General features: G+C 39.0%; 3 protein-coding genes across 3 annotated transcripts; 1 reads left to right on the top strand and 2 right to left on the bottom strand.

The window, feature by feature from the left end:
• Window positions 1-416: 416 nt before the first annotated feature.
• Window positions 417-4,241, bottom strand: LOC116260785 (protein-ribulosamine 3-kinase, chloroplastic). The gene is made up of 9 exons (XM_031639270.2): window positions 4,034-4,241; window positions 3,810-3,963; window positions 2,969-3,059; window positions 2,785-2,859; window positions 2,629-2,717; window positions 2,258-2,376; window positions 1,757-1,897; window positions 792-868; window positions 417-577 (listed from the first exon to the last, which is right to left on the bottom strand). The coding sequence occupies exons 1-9, from the start codon at window positions 4,137-4,139 to the stop codon at window positions 431-433; spliced, it is 999 nt and encodes a 332-aa protein (XP_031495130.1). The 5' UTR covers window positions 4,140-4,241; the 3' UTR covers window positions 417-430.
• Window positions 4,242-5,433: 1,192 nt separating this feature from the next.
• Window positions 5,434-8,254, bottom strand: LOC116261013 (RING-H2 finger protein ATL64-like). The gene is made up of 3 exons (XM_031639586.2): window positions 7,905-8,254; window positions 6,615-6,709; window positions 5,434-5,993 (listed from the first exon to the last, which is right to left on the bottom strand). The coding sequence occupies exons 1-3, from the start codon at window positions 8,052-8,054 to the stop codon at window positions 5,756-5,758; spliced, it is 483 nt and encodes a 160-aa protein (XP_031495446.1). The 5' UTR covers window positions 8,055-8,254; the 3' UTR covers window positions 5,434-5,755.
• A 7,330-nt stretch (window positions 8,255-15,584) lies between these two features.
• Window positions 15,585-17,110, top strand: LOC116261133 (arogenate dehydratase 3, chloroplastic-like). The gene has a single exon (XM_031639760.2). The coding sequence runs from the start codon at window positions 15,663-15,665 to the stop codon at window positions 16,761-16,763; it is 1,101 nt and encodes a 366-aa protein (XP_031495620.1). The 5' UTR covers window positions 15,585-15,662; the 3' UTR covers window positions 16,764-17,110.
• The last annotated feature ends 148 nt before the right edge of the window (window positions 17,111-17,258 follow it).

The raw sequence follows: 17,258 nt of genomic DNA, 5'->3' as shown, positions 1-17,258 counted from the left end.
CCAGTATAAATTTGAATGTACGTTCACGTTTATGAACGCAGGACAGCTAATTTAGGTGATGCTTCCTTTGTTGTTGGATGGAAAGTCCCAGGTCGAACATCCCATTTAGCGAGTCTGCCCACCAGTTTAGAATCTGTGTGGCATCTCACCTTTCAGTCTAGAATCTGTGGCATCTCGCCTTTCAGTCTAGAATCTGTGGCATCTCGCCTTTCAGTCTGTCGAACATCCCCCACTTAAGTCTCGAACCCTAAAGAGAGGGAAGTTTTAACTTCTTCAAGGTATCGCCATACCTCTAATGACTAGACTATTGAATGATTTCCTTCTCCTCCTCCTCCTCTCCTTTCATTATACAAATCAAACCGAGCTGGTGGTTTGGCTCATGTACCAGAAAGAACCATGAAAGGTAATCACAAGGATAAGAAGACAACACTTATGCTTTCAGAGCACGCAGGTAATTGTCAATTATAGACATGCAGGAGGAACGATAACCAGAACCAAACAGATTGTAGTGGTTCAAGTAATGATACAACAAATACAGATCCCTTCTCTGCTCGTGGCCCGGATGCTTTGGCATTACCTGCACAGAAACAATTACAACCAGAAATGGTTACCATCACCCACCAACCAAAAAATAAAAAGGAGAGAAAGTTCATTGGAAGTGTCAAGCCAAAATTTCAATTTTTTCATCAGTAGCCTTGCATAATCATTCAATCTGTAGGCTGAAAATAAACTTGCATAAACCTTCTGCGTGTCATTGTCGCAGGCAAACTGATAAGAGAAACTACTAATACCTCGAAATACGCATTGTAGAAGGAACTAGTAAATCCTGCGCACCATGACATCCCAAATTCAGCCTCATTATGGCCATCTACACAAGAAGCGGCCATGTCAGTATGGATTTTGATTTTTAACATAATGCAAGATCGGACAGGAAAATGTTAATCTATAAGAATAGAGAAGGTCGTCACTACAGTAATTATATGCTCTTGGATGAGCCTCAGTTTTGATGACAAATAAAAGTTTCCGGCGCAAGAACAAAATGCACAGAATCCACAGTTTTTTGGCTGTGAATTTGGGACAACTGACGGATGATCTTTACAGAGTCCAAACACGACAACTTTAAAAATATCACGAAATTTTAAACATTTTGAAGCTACGCAGAATAATATCGCCATACCACAAAAAATATCAGCGTCTTTCCCTTTCCTTTCCAAATATATATATTTTAACTTATATTTATTTTTTATAATTTAAAAAACATGAATGTTGGCATTGTTTTTTGGAAGAAAAGGAGTAGAAAACTCCAATCTTTTCTAGTGCACTTTATACTTAAGTTTTTTTAAGACTTTCAAGATTTCCACAAAAGAAACGAGATTAAGGAAAAACTCTTAAGAAATCATGAAAGACATCCTTAAGAATGATATTTTTCAGTATAATCTTAGCCTAGTCTTACTTATCTATGGCATATGCTTTCGAGTTGCCTAATAATACAAGCCTGCCTTTTAGATAATTCATCCCAAGCATAGGAAACTTTAGTTGGGAGTTTCTGAAAAACAGGACAATTTAAAACAAGGAGCCCAAAGACAATAAACAATATAATCAAGATGCTCTTTCTTGCTGGCAATGAGCTGGTGCAGTAGGATGGGAAAAGCAATTGCACAATATTTTCTGAAGTGTTGTGACTGAGAAAACCAGAACAAGAAACTTGCGAAGAAAAAAGAAAAAAATAAGGGGGAGGGAGGCGATCATAACTTACAGTAGCAAGCTGGATCCAGTATAACAGGTTCACCATTCTTGTCAGAGCTAATATTCCCACTCCACAGGTCTCCGTGAAGCAAACACGGTTCAATCACAACATCTTCAAACAGTTTGTGCATATTATTTATTAGCCTTTGTCCTGCCATATTGAAAGAGTCAGTTGACTCAGTTCACCCGTTTCATATATTCGCTTTTCTATAATAAAATAAATAAAATGGTTGAATAATTGAAAAAGTAGATTACTCAGAATGAAATTCCCCAAATACAGAACGCATATACTAGTTTCAGAACGTATGCACATTAGATATTTCCACTTGCTCCACAGAGAAAAATAAGCTCAACGAGTTCCATAACATAATGCACCAACTTCAAAGATGAACAGCATCAATACTAAGTACTAACCCCATAAATCACTTTTTTCCACAATTGAGTAGAAGGCATGCATTAATAAAGAATATCGATGATACTTAGCTTTCAACTATGCTTAAGAATGATGCACCTTTTTCATGGATCGCAGAATCCCCGTACTGTTGTAAAGCCAAGTTTAATTGGTAGCCCAATCTATGCTCAGCATAAAATTGGACCCAATCTGTGGACCAAGTGTTTATTTGAGGTGTACTGCAGAAAGTATACATGAACATAGTTAAATTAGTTAAACCAAAGAAACCATCAGATGACAAAGTCCAGAGAGGTGAATCAAAGTATGCCGGTACAATTTACATCTAGACAAAAAAGAATTTCCATCTGAGCCAACGGAAAAACTAAAGACTTCTAACATGATTTAACTTCTGCAGACTCCATAAATACATAGGACATCTGAATCGAAAACTAATATCAGAACTGGTGCTGTAGCAGATAACTCAATTGCACCTGCCAATTGTATTGTTAACAGGAAATCCAAATCCTTTATCAGATTTGCTAGCTTTATGCATTTCAGCAAGCTTCCTACCCAGCATCGCCTGCACGCTAGAACAGGTTAAAACTGAGATGCGCATGACTAGGCCAAGGATAAAAAATGAATGTCACCTGGTCTCCTCTAGACGGCCCGAATTCTATAAATTCCATAATGATGAAGGAACCTCCTCGTGGTAGTGAACCAACCTCCATAAAATTAAAAACTACAGTTATTAATGAATATACAGCACGCTATCCACCTAACAGGATTCTAGAATAGAACGCATGTCATAAATTTGATTGTAGAATCTTCCACCTTGAAAGGACGAGGCACGCGAATAGACTTTGTCTCGTACATCAAACTAAGTCCTAAAGCTTCGCCTTCAAACATCTCGGGCCCAATGCTTCTGGTACACATACATAGCAATAGAAATTTCTGTTTGCAGGTTACAACAATTTGAAACCAATAGAATTCATGATAAATCTCCGACGGCATGAATTGAATGCGCTATTCTGCATCGCTAACATCAACAGCACCTTAGGAACACCATACAGAAGAGTGAAGCATAGGAAGAAAAAGGCAGAGAATCAATCAAATAGAAAAAGATGTCTCGTTGACAATTCATGACGATTAACTATGAGCAGTTTCAGACAGGAGCATTATGTTCCTTAGAGGAGACGACAAACTTTTATTAATAACAAGCACTAACTACAATAGTCCACGGGGACTCCAAAATCAGTCATCAGGGTATCAGGAAAGCCAGAAAAGTGGACTAAACAGGCTGCTGGCCCTAGGATCCCCAACCTACGGACGTCCATTAGAGGATACGCTTCACAAATGATTGCAAAAGATAGAGCATAAACAAACGCAAATATGCTGGATAATTGAAGTAACTAGAATGCCACCTCCACCAAGGTAAACTCAAAAGCGCCATGCAAAGGGACGATGCACAAACATTGTGAAACAATTACATTTCTAACATGAAATTGGTCGCTCCATCTTCTCTTGCTTGCGTGTTTTGGAAAGGGAACCGAGATAGGCGTTCACTTGAATGATTTTGTCTACTTCCAAACTGAAAACCAACTCCCCAAGAACCAGAAAATCAAACCCCAAAAGCCATCTGCAGCAAATCATACAAGGAAGCACGAAAGCTCACCTGTTGGTCTTGACAAAAAATGACCGGACATCGGTATCGTAACGATTAGCAAGATTGATGCACCCACCACCAACAGAACTGATCCGCGTGATCTTCGTTGCTTTCCCTTCGGTAAGTATCCACTCCCGAACTGGGTCATTGCTGAAATCCGCCGCTGCCATCTCAAATCCGTCATGCGCGTCCTAGCTTCAACCTGAGGAAAGATGATGAACGAGGAAGCTTACTTGCTACTGGTTTGAAGAGAATGGTGGTCGGTCTCGACCGAAGGGGGAGCCGAGTAAAAGGGAAGCACGATGAGAGAGGAGGGAGCAGCCCCGCGTGTCCCATCATCCTTTCGACAGCCCCTCACCGCCTCTCGCCTTTACCGTTTGATATCCCCTTGATTGAGTACGGCCATTTGCAAATGTCGGCTCCCATGTAGCCGGAACCGCGAGCCAGAGCGACCCCATAACGCGGCTAAAATCCGTGACCAATATAAAAATACTTTAACGAAATTGATAGAGCAAACTCGAATGGAATCAAATCCTTCTGATGTGAATCTTGGAGAAATCACATGGTAAGTTTAACTCCACCTAAGATATCTTGTTGCTGCTCTTCAATAGTTGAAGTCCGAGCTTTGCCTTTGTCTTTAGGCGAAAAACAGATTATGGTTACTGCTTATCCAATTTAGTCTATATCCTGTTCTTCCCAATCTGCAATAAATTTCAACCTCTGCTATCGCTTCGCATATTTTATTTCACATTCCGATAACTTTGGTTTTACTAGTGAGGGTGGTCATCTAATGTGGAATTGGCAAATTGAAGTTTTCTTTGCACCATCCTGACCGTAGGCATACCAACATCTAACATATATATTCACTTGCAATATAAGATCCAAGACCCTCATCTACACAGAACATATCATATAGAACTATTTGATTCTCAAGCCAGAGAAGAGAAAATAAAAAGTTGAGGACAGCCAGATGTAGAATTCTGAAACGGTCCAAGTATGTATTGGGTAACCACTCCCTCGAAGCTTGACTACCCAGGTATGGGCTTGGAAATTTTGATCCAAATACCATTTGAGTTTTCATGAGCAGGTTTAAGTTAGAACTCCACCGGCATATCTGCCCGGATTTGGTTATATGTCCAAGTTGCCTCTTAATTTGCATTTATCAGGTCGGTCTGTGGTTTATTTTGTGGTCCAACATAATCCAAGAAGGAAACCCGAATCCCACTAATTCTTGATTCGTCTAGATATGCAAATACACTGATGTGGCATATAGTTTACCGTTCACAAATACAACAATTCGAAGACTAAGAGTGTCATTATTTGATACCGACTCGGACCTGAACACGCCCGATTAAATGTGCAGATGCATCACAGATTCAGATATAGAGCCATGCAGATCCAGACCCTTCCTTTTTTGCTAATTGGAAAAGTGAAAAAAGGAGGAAAGATAGCTTCACATTACTTGTTCATATGTGTCCATCAATTGTCAGGACCAGAACTTTTTGAAGGTTTTGCAGGCAGATGCCAGATTATTCGTTCGAAGAGAGGTGCGCGTAAGCTAATGCGTACTTTGGACTTTCTCTAATTTGAAATGACAGTAACTTCCACAAAATTCAGTACAAAGAGGTGGCCATGAAATTTCCTTACTTTTTCTATCAGAAGTTTTAGTTTTCTAAATAACAAATCAACAACTGTATAGATTTACAGAATCTGCTGGTCACATCATGTTCACCTTGACTGCAAATAGAATCCACCCCAAACATCCAATTGGTCAGACACTAATAAGTAACTGTACAGTAAGATCTACAGTTCTTACATCATAATAACTCCACATCGAGTATAGTATGCGTACGTTATATCAGAACCAAAGCACTTGCCATCTTCGTCGGTGCTACTTATATCCCCTGGCTCCAAACATTAAAATCAAATGATTGCCAGTTAGCATCCATCCTGCTCTAAGCTCCTAGCAATTGTAGTTGTGTGGGTGGAGTTTCTGCATGGATAGCCATATCCAATCTTGGAAATGTTGAATCCTGCACATCATAAATGTCCTGCAGCGATAAACGGCAGATGGGACAAGTTCGCTGCTTCAATATCCACCTGTCAATGCACATGACGTGGAATGCATGGCCACATTTTGGCATAAACCTCAAAATGTCCCTTTCTTGGTACTCTCCTAAACAGATGGAACACCTGATGCAGGAGATATTTATAAGAAACAGATAAGACGGAGAATACTTGAGTATTTTATAGCCTTCAGCTGTCTAATTACTGATTCATTGTGTTTACTTGGAAAACTGCACAGGTTACTGAATATGCAGCAAAAAAAAAAAACAAGCGGAATGAATGGAACTTTTCTATTTCAGCAGTATAGATTGTTCACTTTCTTACTGTCTATATGAAAGAAACCGGATGGTTGTGCGGGTAGATTTTCTTTTCTTTTTCGCTGTTAGTCCGTAACGTGCTGCAAACCAGCAAGCATAAACTCCTAAATCCTAATGACGTGTGTGTTCATTAATGAGGGTATATCATGGAATCTACTGTTTCACTGCTGCAAACTCAACCCCTTAAAATGGGTAGAAAGAGTCATGCTTATGGCCTTGCATGTGCATGTGACAAGATGATGATTGAAAGCATTTAGTTAACCTGATCAGTGAACGGAATTAATTAGACAATCAATGAAGCAAGCTTGCTCTCTTCGAGAACTGACAGAGGGGCTCTAGATGCCTCATCTTAAAGACGACAAAGAGACCAGAAAACAAACCTGAAGAAAGTATCTAGCGTAAACAAAAAAAGAGAAAAAAAAACACTTACTGGGCATCTTCTTCAGAAGAGAAATCATCACTGTTGAACTTGGTTGTAGGAACAGTTGTAATAACAATTTGTTCCACTTCATGAACAGTACTCCTCTGTTGACAAGGTTTTGGATTACGATTAATTTGGAGATAGTGACGGCTCTCAAAACCAAAGAATACACAAAAATCACGCTACACATTAATCAGAAAGACTGAATCATAAAAAGAAAGTATTCTCAACAGTAAGGTGAAAAAGGAATTATTGGAGGAAGAACAGGATCTAGTTATTTATGTACGTCTTCATCAAATCTATTTTGCCAGGTAAACAAAATCGGCCGGCATCCTGCATTTATATTGTGATACATGCTCCTCTCTTAGTTGCCGGGAAGAAACTAAAAACTCTGAAGAGATTTTTCTCGTATAATGAACACATCATAAGATACGTTGAGTTAAATCCCAAATACTCTAAAATCTCACATAGGCACCACCAACACCAGAAGCCTGCGAAACGAAAGACTGGATAGAAGCAGAGGAGCACGAAAAACAGATCAAGAAAAGAAAGAACAAACTTATCTTACTTATCTTAAAGAAAGAAACTCTCCACAAAAGCAAAGGAAAACTGCCAAAAAATCAACTTCGTGAAATAGACGTTATAATGTTATATAGGCAAGTAGCGACCAACTTCCACAGAATTCTCCTTGTGTGTCCTCGTTACAGAAGAAAGCTCTATATTTCTCATTACAGCATAGGATTCTCTTTGGCCTTTTACCATTAGTCAACAACTGCAGCATTAGAGGAGAAGTCCAAGACCCAAAATATGAACCGGAAAAGCCTTTTACAAGTAAAAATACTACTCAAGAGGACATGTGGACCTAACCAACCAAAAGTATGATTTATCAGAACCACGCCTGGTTTTGCTTATTTTCTCCGAGCAACTTATGCAAGATTTTTTGTAAAAGCTTCTGCCACCTTGAAGAATATGAAGCAGGAGGCAAATCAAACTCCTTGCAACAAACAGGTTACAATTACAGCTTAGCTAAAAGAAATCGACTAGGAAACAATCCTCCTCCAAATAGCAATAACTACTGTTAATGACGTCATGAACTCAGATCAACTCCCATAAAGGGCGTTCGGAAGTTGAAAGAAAAAGCAAACATCAGGACCATGCTTAGGTGGCGAGGAGAAGCACAAGGGACCAAGAAGCGCATTGCCCTTGATATATGGCCTAATTTGAATCTCATAATCAGTTGCAGACCAAAATAAGCGAAGTAAACCAAAACGAAGAAGCCAAATCAGGAACTATATTTACCAACTCCACACTTCGTTGCAAACTTCTCTGCTGCTCCATCCGTGCCTCGATTGTCCTGCAGATCAATCGAGCTCCTACAGACACGATGAACGCCAAAGCAATCCCAAAGCCAATAATAATCGCCAGCCAGTTCTTTTCCGAATCAATCATGGTTATTGGGAGCCCAATAAAGAACCATCAGTTGCAATCGTTACTTCCAGGTGGAGAGAACGAATTAATCGAGAACCATGTCAGGTAGGATTTAGCGACATGAAAAGAAGAAGAAATACGCACTCCCCATTTGTTCTGCTTACATTTGATTGCCAGGATTCTTTCTTATTGCTTTCGAGCTTGGGTTCTTTCGGCAAATGATTGAAGGAGGTCGTCGTTCGTCACATGGGGACCCGCAGAAGAGATTCATTCAATTAAGAAAGATGTCATCGTCTTACTTGCAAATGGATTCTTCGAATCTAAGCCCTTGCTTGCTGTTTTATGAATCTCAAAGTGGGCCTCGCCACCGTGTTCCGTGCACGCTTCAAAGCTAAGAATCTGCATCTCTTTCTCTCTCTCTCATATCAAGTGGTCTCAGTATTTAAACGCTAACCATCAGATGGGGATATTCATCCAAGATTAGAACAATTAATCTGATTTGAACCTCTCTTTGGTTTATAGTTGATCGAATGAAAATTGTTCAGTTTCTGCCGTATCTAATCGGTTTTCGGACACATTTGTGCTCCCCAGTGCAGTATCAGATCCCAAGGAGACTATACCCACAACAATTTAAAATTCAAGAAACATTTGGGCAAATAACAAAACCACATAATGATTCAATGGCCGTGGCATAGTTGGTTTGGTTGAGATATGTAGACAGCAAGTTCCTGATTAGATTTCTATTGCTGTTATTCCTTTCGCTGGAAAAGATGCGGTGTTCTCTAGTGTTGAAGGGTCTCGCTGCTCACTAGGCATTGACACAGTCCAAAACCCCAAATGCCTGAAAATGATGAGACCTTCGAACCTCTTTTTCAAGTGGTGGGTTGTTAACCTTTCCCTCACATGAAAGACACATAATTAACACATTGGCACAAAAATAAAATCTTAAAGTTTAAAAAAGTTAAATTTTGATGTAAAATGATATGATACTTAATCTTTTTCATAGTTTTATATACAATCAAAGTATGTTAAATATTTCATAGTTTTATATACAATCAAAGTATGTTAAATAGCAACAAAGCTAAGTTGGATATGTAAGAAACGTTATACACGAAACCTATTCATATACTTCCCAAGTCCAACACAGGTCAGCCCCTAGCAGTTGCCCACATTCACACTCCAGTGTTTAGCTTTGCCCTTGAGTCTAAATGTTGTTAACGTCAGCTTGTACCAGTCCATATGTGTTATATTGGGCACTTGCCGATACAATACAGGGCCAACATCAGTTTATCTCATTTTTCGTCAATCAATTTGAATTATTTTAGATTATTTTTTAATTCAAAAGATAAAAAAGGAGCACACGAGCCGATATTTATCAATGTGTATCGTCTTATATGCCATATGAATAAGCAAAGTGACAGGAAACCATACCAACGATAACAGCATTGTGCAGGTCAGAGATCCAATGGAGCTGTGTATTAACAGCCTCTCTACCAAATCCAGAGCAGCCATATCCAAAGGATCTGGTATGATCATAGACCTACCTCTTATTGATGACCTCTCTCCATTTAACTTTAAATCTATGGTTTTTAACATGTAGTATGGATTTTATTATTAAGATATTCAACTTGTTTAAACTAAGGATCTCCCAAAACACACCTTCTTATGCATCCTTAGATGAGTTTTTTAGTAGCCTATCATTTGCTTTAAAGATAATAGCTGATAAATATGTTAGCCATGGTATATTTTGTTATATTATATGAATTATTTGTAATAAGGTGTTGTACAAAGGTGGCCTACTTTTTGAGGAAAATTGAGAAAAAAAACATCCAAAATTTTAGTGGCAATAAAAAAAATGCATACAGTACATAGATCTTAATATTATTAAAAGGGCACCTAACAATTTTGATAGTTAATAACAAGGGCGGAGCTAGGATCACTTTTAGTTTAAAAGGGGGGTTGGGGGAGGCACCGGCGCCCCTTTGGCTCCATCCCTGGTTAACAAAAAGGACGCAGTTGTTTCTCAACTTTTGATTAGGTTCGCAATTAGTTATATATAAAAGCTTTCTTTTTCCATCTTTGAAACACAAAAATGAAAAAAAAAACTTTGATTATGTTTATTAGATATCCGCTAATATAGAATGTTCTAACCATAGTCACAAATAATGTTTCAGAGTTTTAAACAGCGAGGTTTTTCTTAGATATAATATGGTGAACTTGAAAAAAAGAACAATAAACTTTTAAATTTTTTAAAAAACTAAAAATAAGAGAAAAATAAAATAAGTGAGAAACTAATAAAACAAACATCAAAAGATAAGTAGATTTTCAACAAATAAAAAATAAAAAAAAAACTGTTTGGCATAAAAAATAAAAAAAAAGATGAAAAAAACGTGTTTTAAAAGCATTTTTAACATTAAAAAAAGTTTTTTTAGTTTTAAACGGTCATTTAATTTATGACATTTTCTTCGAAAAAAAACGCGTCTTGACTATAGTCTAACCAATTAAGTAGTTGAGAGTTGAGATCTACAAATTTTACATATGTGTGAGAATGTTGAAATCCACATATCAAGGCTGCATGGACCGCAGTGGCGGACTTCACGTGTAGATTTTAGATACATGTTCAAAAGGCGGTGGTGGAACCTTGAGGGCGTCTTTATAGCGACACCCCTAATTTCAAATATATATAGATAGATAGATAGATAGATAGATAAAGAGAGAGAGAGAGAGAGAAAGAGAGAGAAACGTCAGGATCTAAATTTGAAAAAAAAAAAAGCAAGAGTGAAAGGGACATCCTTGATCGCCGTGGCATGCATCCAAGCTTCGAACATCCATAAGGCCAGCGAACACACACACACCTTATGGATACATCTCGGACCTGAGGCCTATCCGACATTAATATAATGTGCGTCCATTAAAACTGTTCAACCTGACATGGATCAAGGACTGCATCTGGATTCATCCCTTTAGATCTGATCGAAGCTCGACCCAATTAGGCTGACATGGAATATTTGTCCGGGTTAAGCACAATTCACACGGATGACTGGCTTCTAAATTTTAGGTATGTGTATTATATTGCCTTTGTGATCATTGTCTTTAAATAAATAAGTTTCCAACTTGAATGCCTAGTTAAATACATATACATTTGCCATCTTTTCTTAATTAAAGTTATGATTTAATGTAATGTCAAGTATAAAGTGTTGCACAAGGACCAACGTCCCAGAGAGCATTACAATTCAAATCAAAGTAGCCCAAGTAGTTGCTAGTATAAAGTGTTTCATAAAGTTGAAACTGAACGGGGACCAATGTCCCACACATCATTACAATTCAAATCAGGTATTCGAGTTAGGTGAGGCTACCCAACAACAACATTTCATTTCAAAAGAGACAAGAGGGGGAGGGGAAATAAAATTTCTTTTGGTCCACCAAAATATCTCAAAAGTTTTATAGGGGTCACATTAAAATTTTGTTTCCCAAGGGCCACCGTGTGTGAAGTTGCTACATGTGTCACTCCTCGGTATGTAATTTCTTATGTCATTCTAATAATAAAAAAAAATATCCATGCTGAATAAAAAAAGAAACCTTTTGTATGGACAAAAAAAGTAAACCGCAAAAAGAAGATTTGGAGATTCAATAAAGGTAAAATTTGTCAGTTCATATATACATATCGTTGTGACCAATATACCCTTTTAAGCAGTAAAAGAATGTTTTCATTTTATGCACCGCTCATAGCATTATCTCATAGGCATTTTATTATTTCATAAACATGAACTCATACTTATGTTTTAGCACTTACACATTCATTCATTATTTTATTATTTCATAATATTTTATTATCTCATAAATATTATCTCGTACTTATGTTTAGTATTATCTCACACATCCGTCTCTTAACTCATTATCTCTTAAATCTTTTATTTTCTCATATATGTTATTCCATACTTATATTTAATGTTATCTCATACATTTCTGTTATTGCATTATCTCATAAATCTTTTGTTATCTTATAAATATTATTTTATACTTATTTGTTATTTCATCCATATTTGTTATCGCATATACATGCATATGCAACGTTTGGGCATAAAAGTAAATGTATATGTTGATAGTAGGGTTTACATCCGGCATACAGCTCGTTACATACATAAAACGACGTACAAAACTCTCTCTTCAATGGGTGGGGGAGGGGGCATAAGGAAGAGGGTCAGAGATGCATTCTACCTGCCCCTTAGTTCCGCCCTTAGGTCTAGTAAAGTTTGTCAAAATGAACCACAACCAATTTCATGGCAGTTGAAGTTCTGCAGAGCTCAGTTGAAAGCATGCAAGTCTGACTACAAGACTAGTCCATATAAACTGAACCTTAGAACAAACAACATGTGAACCAAGCCCAACTTGGGCTTGTTTTGCTTCAGCGTTGGATGGAACTTTTGGGTGGCTCGTAACAAGAAGTGTAACAATCCAACCCGCTCTCGAATTCGGGTTCCTGATCTGGAAGATCTTAACCCACCCCTTAATAATTTCGATTTCAACCTCAAAAAGGTTAGAAACCAGTATAATTAATCACTTTAACAACCTCTCTTATAAGACTTTCAAGATCTCTCACAATCTTTAATACATTACTGAACTTTTTTTTGGAGTGTTACACTACATCCCGTTTAAGGCACACACGTTTATGCAAATGAGAACCCAGGTCTGAGTGTTGAACTATATTTTGATATCATTGTTACTACTTGACCCACTCTTAAACGCATTCCTCTGGTCAAGCAAATCTCAACCTACTCCCTAATAGTTTTCGCTCTAACTCCAAAAAAAGTAGGAACCACAACAAATAACCACTTTAATAACTCCTTTTATAAACTTTTGAAGATCTCCTACCATTTTCAATATATGACTAAATTGTAGGGGCTGTTACAAGAAGGTTTATGAGGGGCCAAGGTTGTGTCGGTTTGCACACGGAATTGAGACACATGCCACTTAAACTAACAACCAGCGATTTACCAGCCACTGACCCAAGCTGGTGTGTCAAATCCTCAATGCTTCTACTGTGTGCATGCCAACAACCATGAGATATGCTATCGACATCTTATCAAGAGGCTGTGAACTGTTGCTATTTCTGTATCCATCTTATGCCTGTCTTGTACTTTGGTTATTCCTGGTCGGCGACAACATGAATTGAAATTTCCATTTTCTCAAGAAAAGAAACAAACGATACATTGGTTTTCATCTTTTGCCTGCCTTATAGAGGAAGAACCTTTACGTGTTTCACTTTCACTTTCATAAGTTACTTGCTAGGTGAGCTAATGTTGGTAAGGAATAATTTAGCGATTAGCTGAGAGTGAAACATGCTTTCCGTTTCCACCATGGAAAACTTTTCCAACACCCAAACTGCGGATTCCCACCAATCCACCGAGGGTTGGATTGCATTAACTTCTATAAAACGGAGTAGCGAGTCATGATCAGCGTAGCAGCTCATCTTCCCTTCCAAATGTGACCGTTAGCTAAGTTGCAAGGAAAGGACGTCACTGTTCATGATGCACCGATCAAGAATGGCGGATCAAAGGCTTTTCCTAACTTTCCCACGTGCATTATCCTTCTGCCCTTTTGTTCTCCTTAAAAAACTTCTTGGCACACAGAATTGGTAGCTGATAAAGACTGTCTGCTTTGAAAATACCATATTATTTTCTCCTTTTTTCTTTTGCTTTTGATTGGCAAGGAATACTGTGATATTAGGCTTTAGATCTTAGATTTGATGTGTTTCAACAGGGATTTCGATTTTTGTTTGACCTATGGATTTGAAGTCAAACCCTTATTTCCCCAGTAGAGATTCATGGATTTGATAAACAAAAGAGATCATAACATCCACAGTTTCCACTAAAGATGAACTCATTCATGTAGAGAGAGTGCCAGTGCTGGGATTTGATTCAGAGCCTTCCTTCACTTGACCGCCCTCAACAATTCCATCTTAAAACTGGCGGTGGTGGGATTTGATGCTGGGTCTTCAGCTGAGGACTCTTCGCAATTCCTAAGTTAAACGAGCTTCACAATTCCTTCTTCTTATTGTTGCCTCCAAAGGAAATAATTTGGCCTTTAAAAAGAGCATAAGCATCAAGGCCTTTAATACATAGGAACAAGCAAAAAAGTTTTTTGATAAATTTTCTTTCATTAACTTTACATTGATGAAGTATCCTTTCTTATAAGTTGCAGCCTCACAACCAGGAATTATTAAAGCTATTGAATTCCAATCCACCTAATTTGTTGACGCTTTCAAGTTATCCCGAATAAAAAAGCAATGTCATTATGTTAGATATACATATATCAGACCCTAAATTCTCAAAAATGTCATATTATATATATATATATATATATATATATATATATATATATATATATATATATATATCACAGAGAGATAGAGAGGGACAATCATCTAACAGTCCATGCTACGTGAGCGACCAACCCCAAGTGAGTTTCTAGAAGGTTCGACAAGTGACCACGTGATCCCCTCCCTAACCGTCAGAACCAAACGGGAATTTTCTCCACGACTTGGACGCGCTTGCTTTGCCTCCAAGACAGTAAAAGATTTCTCCCGTTTGTCAAACAGGAAGCCCACAAGAGGAAATTCTCCTTCGTCAACTCTGGGCCATTTTTTTTTTTTCTTACCTTTGTTTTGGTACACAGCCAAGAAAGTATATGAATAAGAACGACAAACAGACTGAGGCCTTTGTGCCACCAAAATTGAACAAAAGATAGCAAGAATCCGACAGCAAATCTCGATGTTGGTTCGAACACTGACTTGAAAACAAGAAAAGTTGTCCCTCCCCAAGAAAAACACTCCTAGAAGATAGGCCAAAGAAGTAGCAATTCCCCCAAAAGAACATCTACAGACAGCAGCCGACTACCAAACTCCAAAGAACTTTCAGAAATTTATTGCAGAAGAATCCACAGCGTGCCATATACCTTTTTCCTTCCTGAAATTCAGTTAGAGGGACAGTTGTCTTCCAACTTTTGTTCAAAGACATGGTGGGCTAACTGCATGCGCCATGGGCATTGGGCAAGTTTCAAATGGGAAAGCAAATCTAGAACTTCTCCCAATGACAGGCCACAGATTTTTCCACGTCAAAAGAACTCATCTCCCATACGGCATGTTTACTCGGTGCCGGGCAGCATACTTAACCGTGTTTACTAAGAGCCCATTTGAATACAAGGAACTGTAGAGCTGAAACTCTAGTTCAAATTTTAATGGAAAGTTTCAGCTGCAGACAAACACTGAACTTTAATGTCAGAATTTTTGGTGTTAATATGGAACTTTAGTACCCTGTTGGGAGAAATTTTGCGCCTATCAAGTTCTCAATACCCCAAATAAAAGTTCCAAGAAATCAAACAAATAGGATAAATAATACGTGAAACAAAAAATCCATTAGACAAGTACTGATACTAAATATCAAGCAGTTTAAACCCGAGTATTTAAGTTTACAAGCCTTAAAGGAAACTGTTCAAAGTTTCTACCCCAATAATTGAGGCCCTGCCCCCTGTTTCTGTTATATATGTCTGATCAATAGCATTCCTGATAGGGAGTTCCCGTGGAGGTGTAGCTGGTGGAGAATTAGATCTGGTGATCCTCTGAGCTTCACCATGGCTCTCCAAATGCCCATCATGTCGAGCAAACTTCCAAAAAATGAGAGATTTCAGGTACCATCGTCCAATCTTATGGAGAGGATCTGGTACTCCATTTCTGCTTCACGAAGCAGAAGCACGCTCAGCAGCCTGCACGGCTACTTCAGCTCGCTCGGCCATGCAGAACTGAAAGAAATCATATCGAAATCCGATATGGCCCGTCAGCAAGAGAGTGCAGGGCTTAGGATTGCTTACCAAGGAGTTGCCGGCTCATACAGTGAGGCTGCGGCCATGGTTTCCTGCCTGGACTGCATCCCTGTCCCATGCAGGTCCATAGCTGGAGCCATTGAGGCCGTCGAGAAAGGGCAAGCAGATCGCGCCGTCATGTCCGTGGAAAGCACCATGGAAGGAAACAAGGTCCGGAACTATGAGCTGTTGCTAGAAAGGAACCTGCACATCACACAGGAGATCAACCTGTTCGTCCATTACTGCTTACTGGCAATACCAGGTGTGAGAAAGGGGGAGGTGAAGAGGGTAATTAGCCATCCGCTGGCACTGGCCCACTGTGGCCAAGGCCTTGCTCGCCTTGGTCTGACTGCCTCACGGGAAGCAGTCGATGATACTGCAGGGGCTGTAGAGTTGCTGCTCTCAGAGCACATGCTCGACACAGCTGCCATAGCCAGCCCTCGAGCTGCTGATCTTTACCACCTTCAAGTTCTTGCACAAGATGTACAGGACGAATCATGGAACGTGACAAGGTTCCTGATCCTGTCCAAGCAACCAGAGAAGATCAAGAAGGTAGGGACTCTAAAGACGAGCATGGTCGTTGCTCATGAAGGTGGCTTGCAGCCATTGCTGCGGGTGCTCTCGGTGTTCTCCTCACGAAAAATCAACCTTGCGAAATTGGAAGTGAATAACTTTGAAGCAGAGCGTGTTAGAATATTAGACGTCCATAAGGGCTCAGCCGACGAATTTCAGCATGCTTTCTACGTTGATTTTGAAGGTACCACAGAGGATCCGAAGGTGAAGGATGCCATCGCCGAGATCTCCGCGTTCTCCAAATTCAGCAGAATCCTGGGCTGCTACCCAGTAGATTCGAAAATTTATGATCTCAGTTGACGACGTTTTCTTCCCCACTGGTGTTGGTAACAACACAGCCTTCAAAAGCCAGGAGAAACGGCAGACTACTGACTCCGGATCTCCGCCTAAAGTTCATAACAAACCGTTTGCTGCTCAAACAAAATTTGCATAAACTCAACTGGCCCTGGAAAGAATCTGATGTAGCATAAAAAGGATCAGTTGAGCCAAAAAAAATTGTGCACCTCATCAGTTGCGATTCTTCTTCATTTAGTTTGCAACAATCAGTGTAAAAGATTTGGAGCAGGGGGAGTGGGAGTTTTTCTTTTCCTTCTTGTGATTCCCGGATTCGAAAATTTAGTTATACGAGACTCAGCATTGCCAGTGCATTCGCCGCAAAAAGGTCATATCAGGCCATTATCATAGCAGAACAACCAGGGGAAAGAGGCACAAGCGGTAGAATCTTTTCTCAGCGTCCAAGTCGAAAAATTTATTGACATGGTGGTCTTTTTTCTTTTTTTTTTTGGATGTCCCTTT

This window comes from Nymphaea colorata, chromosome 9 (genome assembly GCF_008831285.2).
Source record: "Nymphaea colorata isolate Beijing-Zhang1983 chromosome 9, ASM883128v2, whole genome shotgun sequence".
NCBI lineage: Eukaryota > Viridiplantae > Streptophyta > Magnoliopsida > Nymphaeales > Nymphaeaceae > Nymphaea > Nymphaea colorata.
The sequence above is the reverse complement of the archived record's forward strand: the minus strand, read 5'-3'. Positions and strand labels throughout refer to the sequence as shown.

Bases quoted from the DNA above. Each gene is read 5' to 3' on its own strand.
- LOC116260785 (XM_031639270.2), bottom strand. From the start codon at position 4,139: ATGATGGGACACGCGGGGCTGCTCCCTCCTCTCTCATCGTGCTTCCCT. The intron at 3,060-3,809 runs GTGAGCTTTCGT...TATGTGTACCAG, and splicing joins TTTTTTGTCAAGACCAACAG to AAGCATTGGGCCCGAGATGT. The intron at 1,898-2,257 runs GTGCATCATTCT...TCAATATGGCAG, and splicing joins TTCTGCGATCCATGAAAAAG to GACAAAGGCTAATAAATAAT.
- LOC116261013 (XM_031639586.2), bottom strand. From the start codon at position 8,054: ATGATTGATTCGGAAAAGAACTGGCTGGCGATTATTATTGGCTTTGGG. The intron at 6,710-7,904 runs GTAAATATAGTT...CCTTGTCAACAG, and splicing joins TGCAACGAAGTGTGGAGTTG to AGGAGTACTGTTCATGAAGT. The intron at 5,994-6,614 runs GTAAGTGTTTTT...CTCCTGCATCAG, and splicing joins TCTTCTGAAGAAGATGCCCA to GTGTTCCATCTGTTTAGGAG.
- LOC116261133 (XM_031639760.2), top strand. From the start codon at position 15,663: ATGGCTCTCCAAATGCCCATCATGTCGAGCAAACTTCCAAAAAATGAG.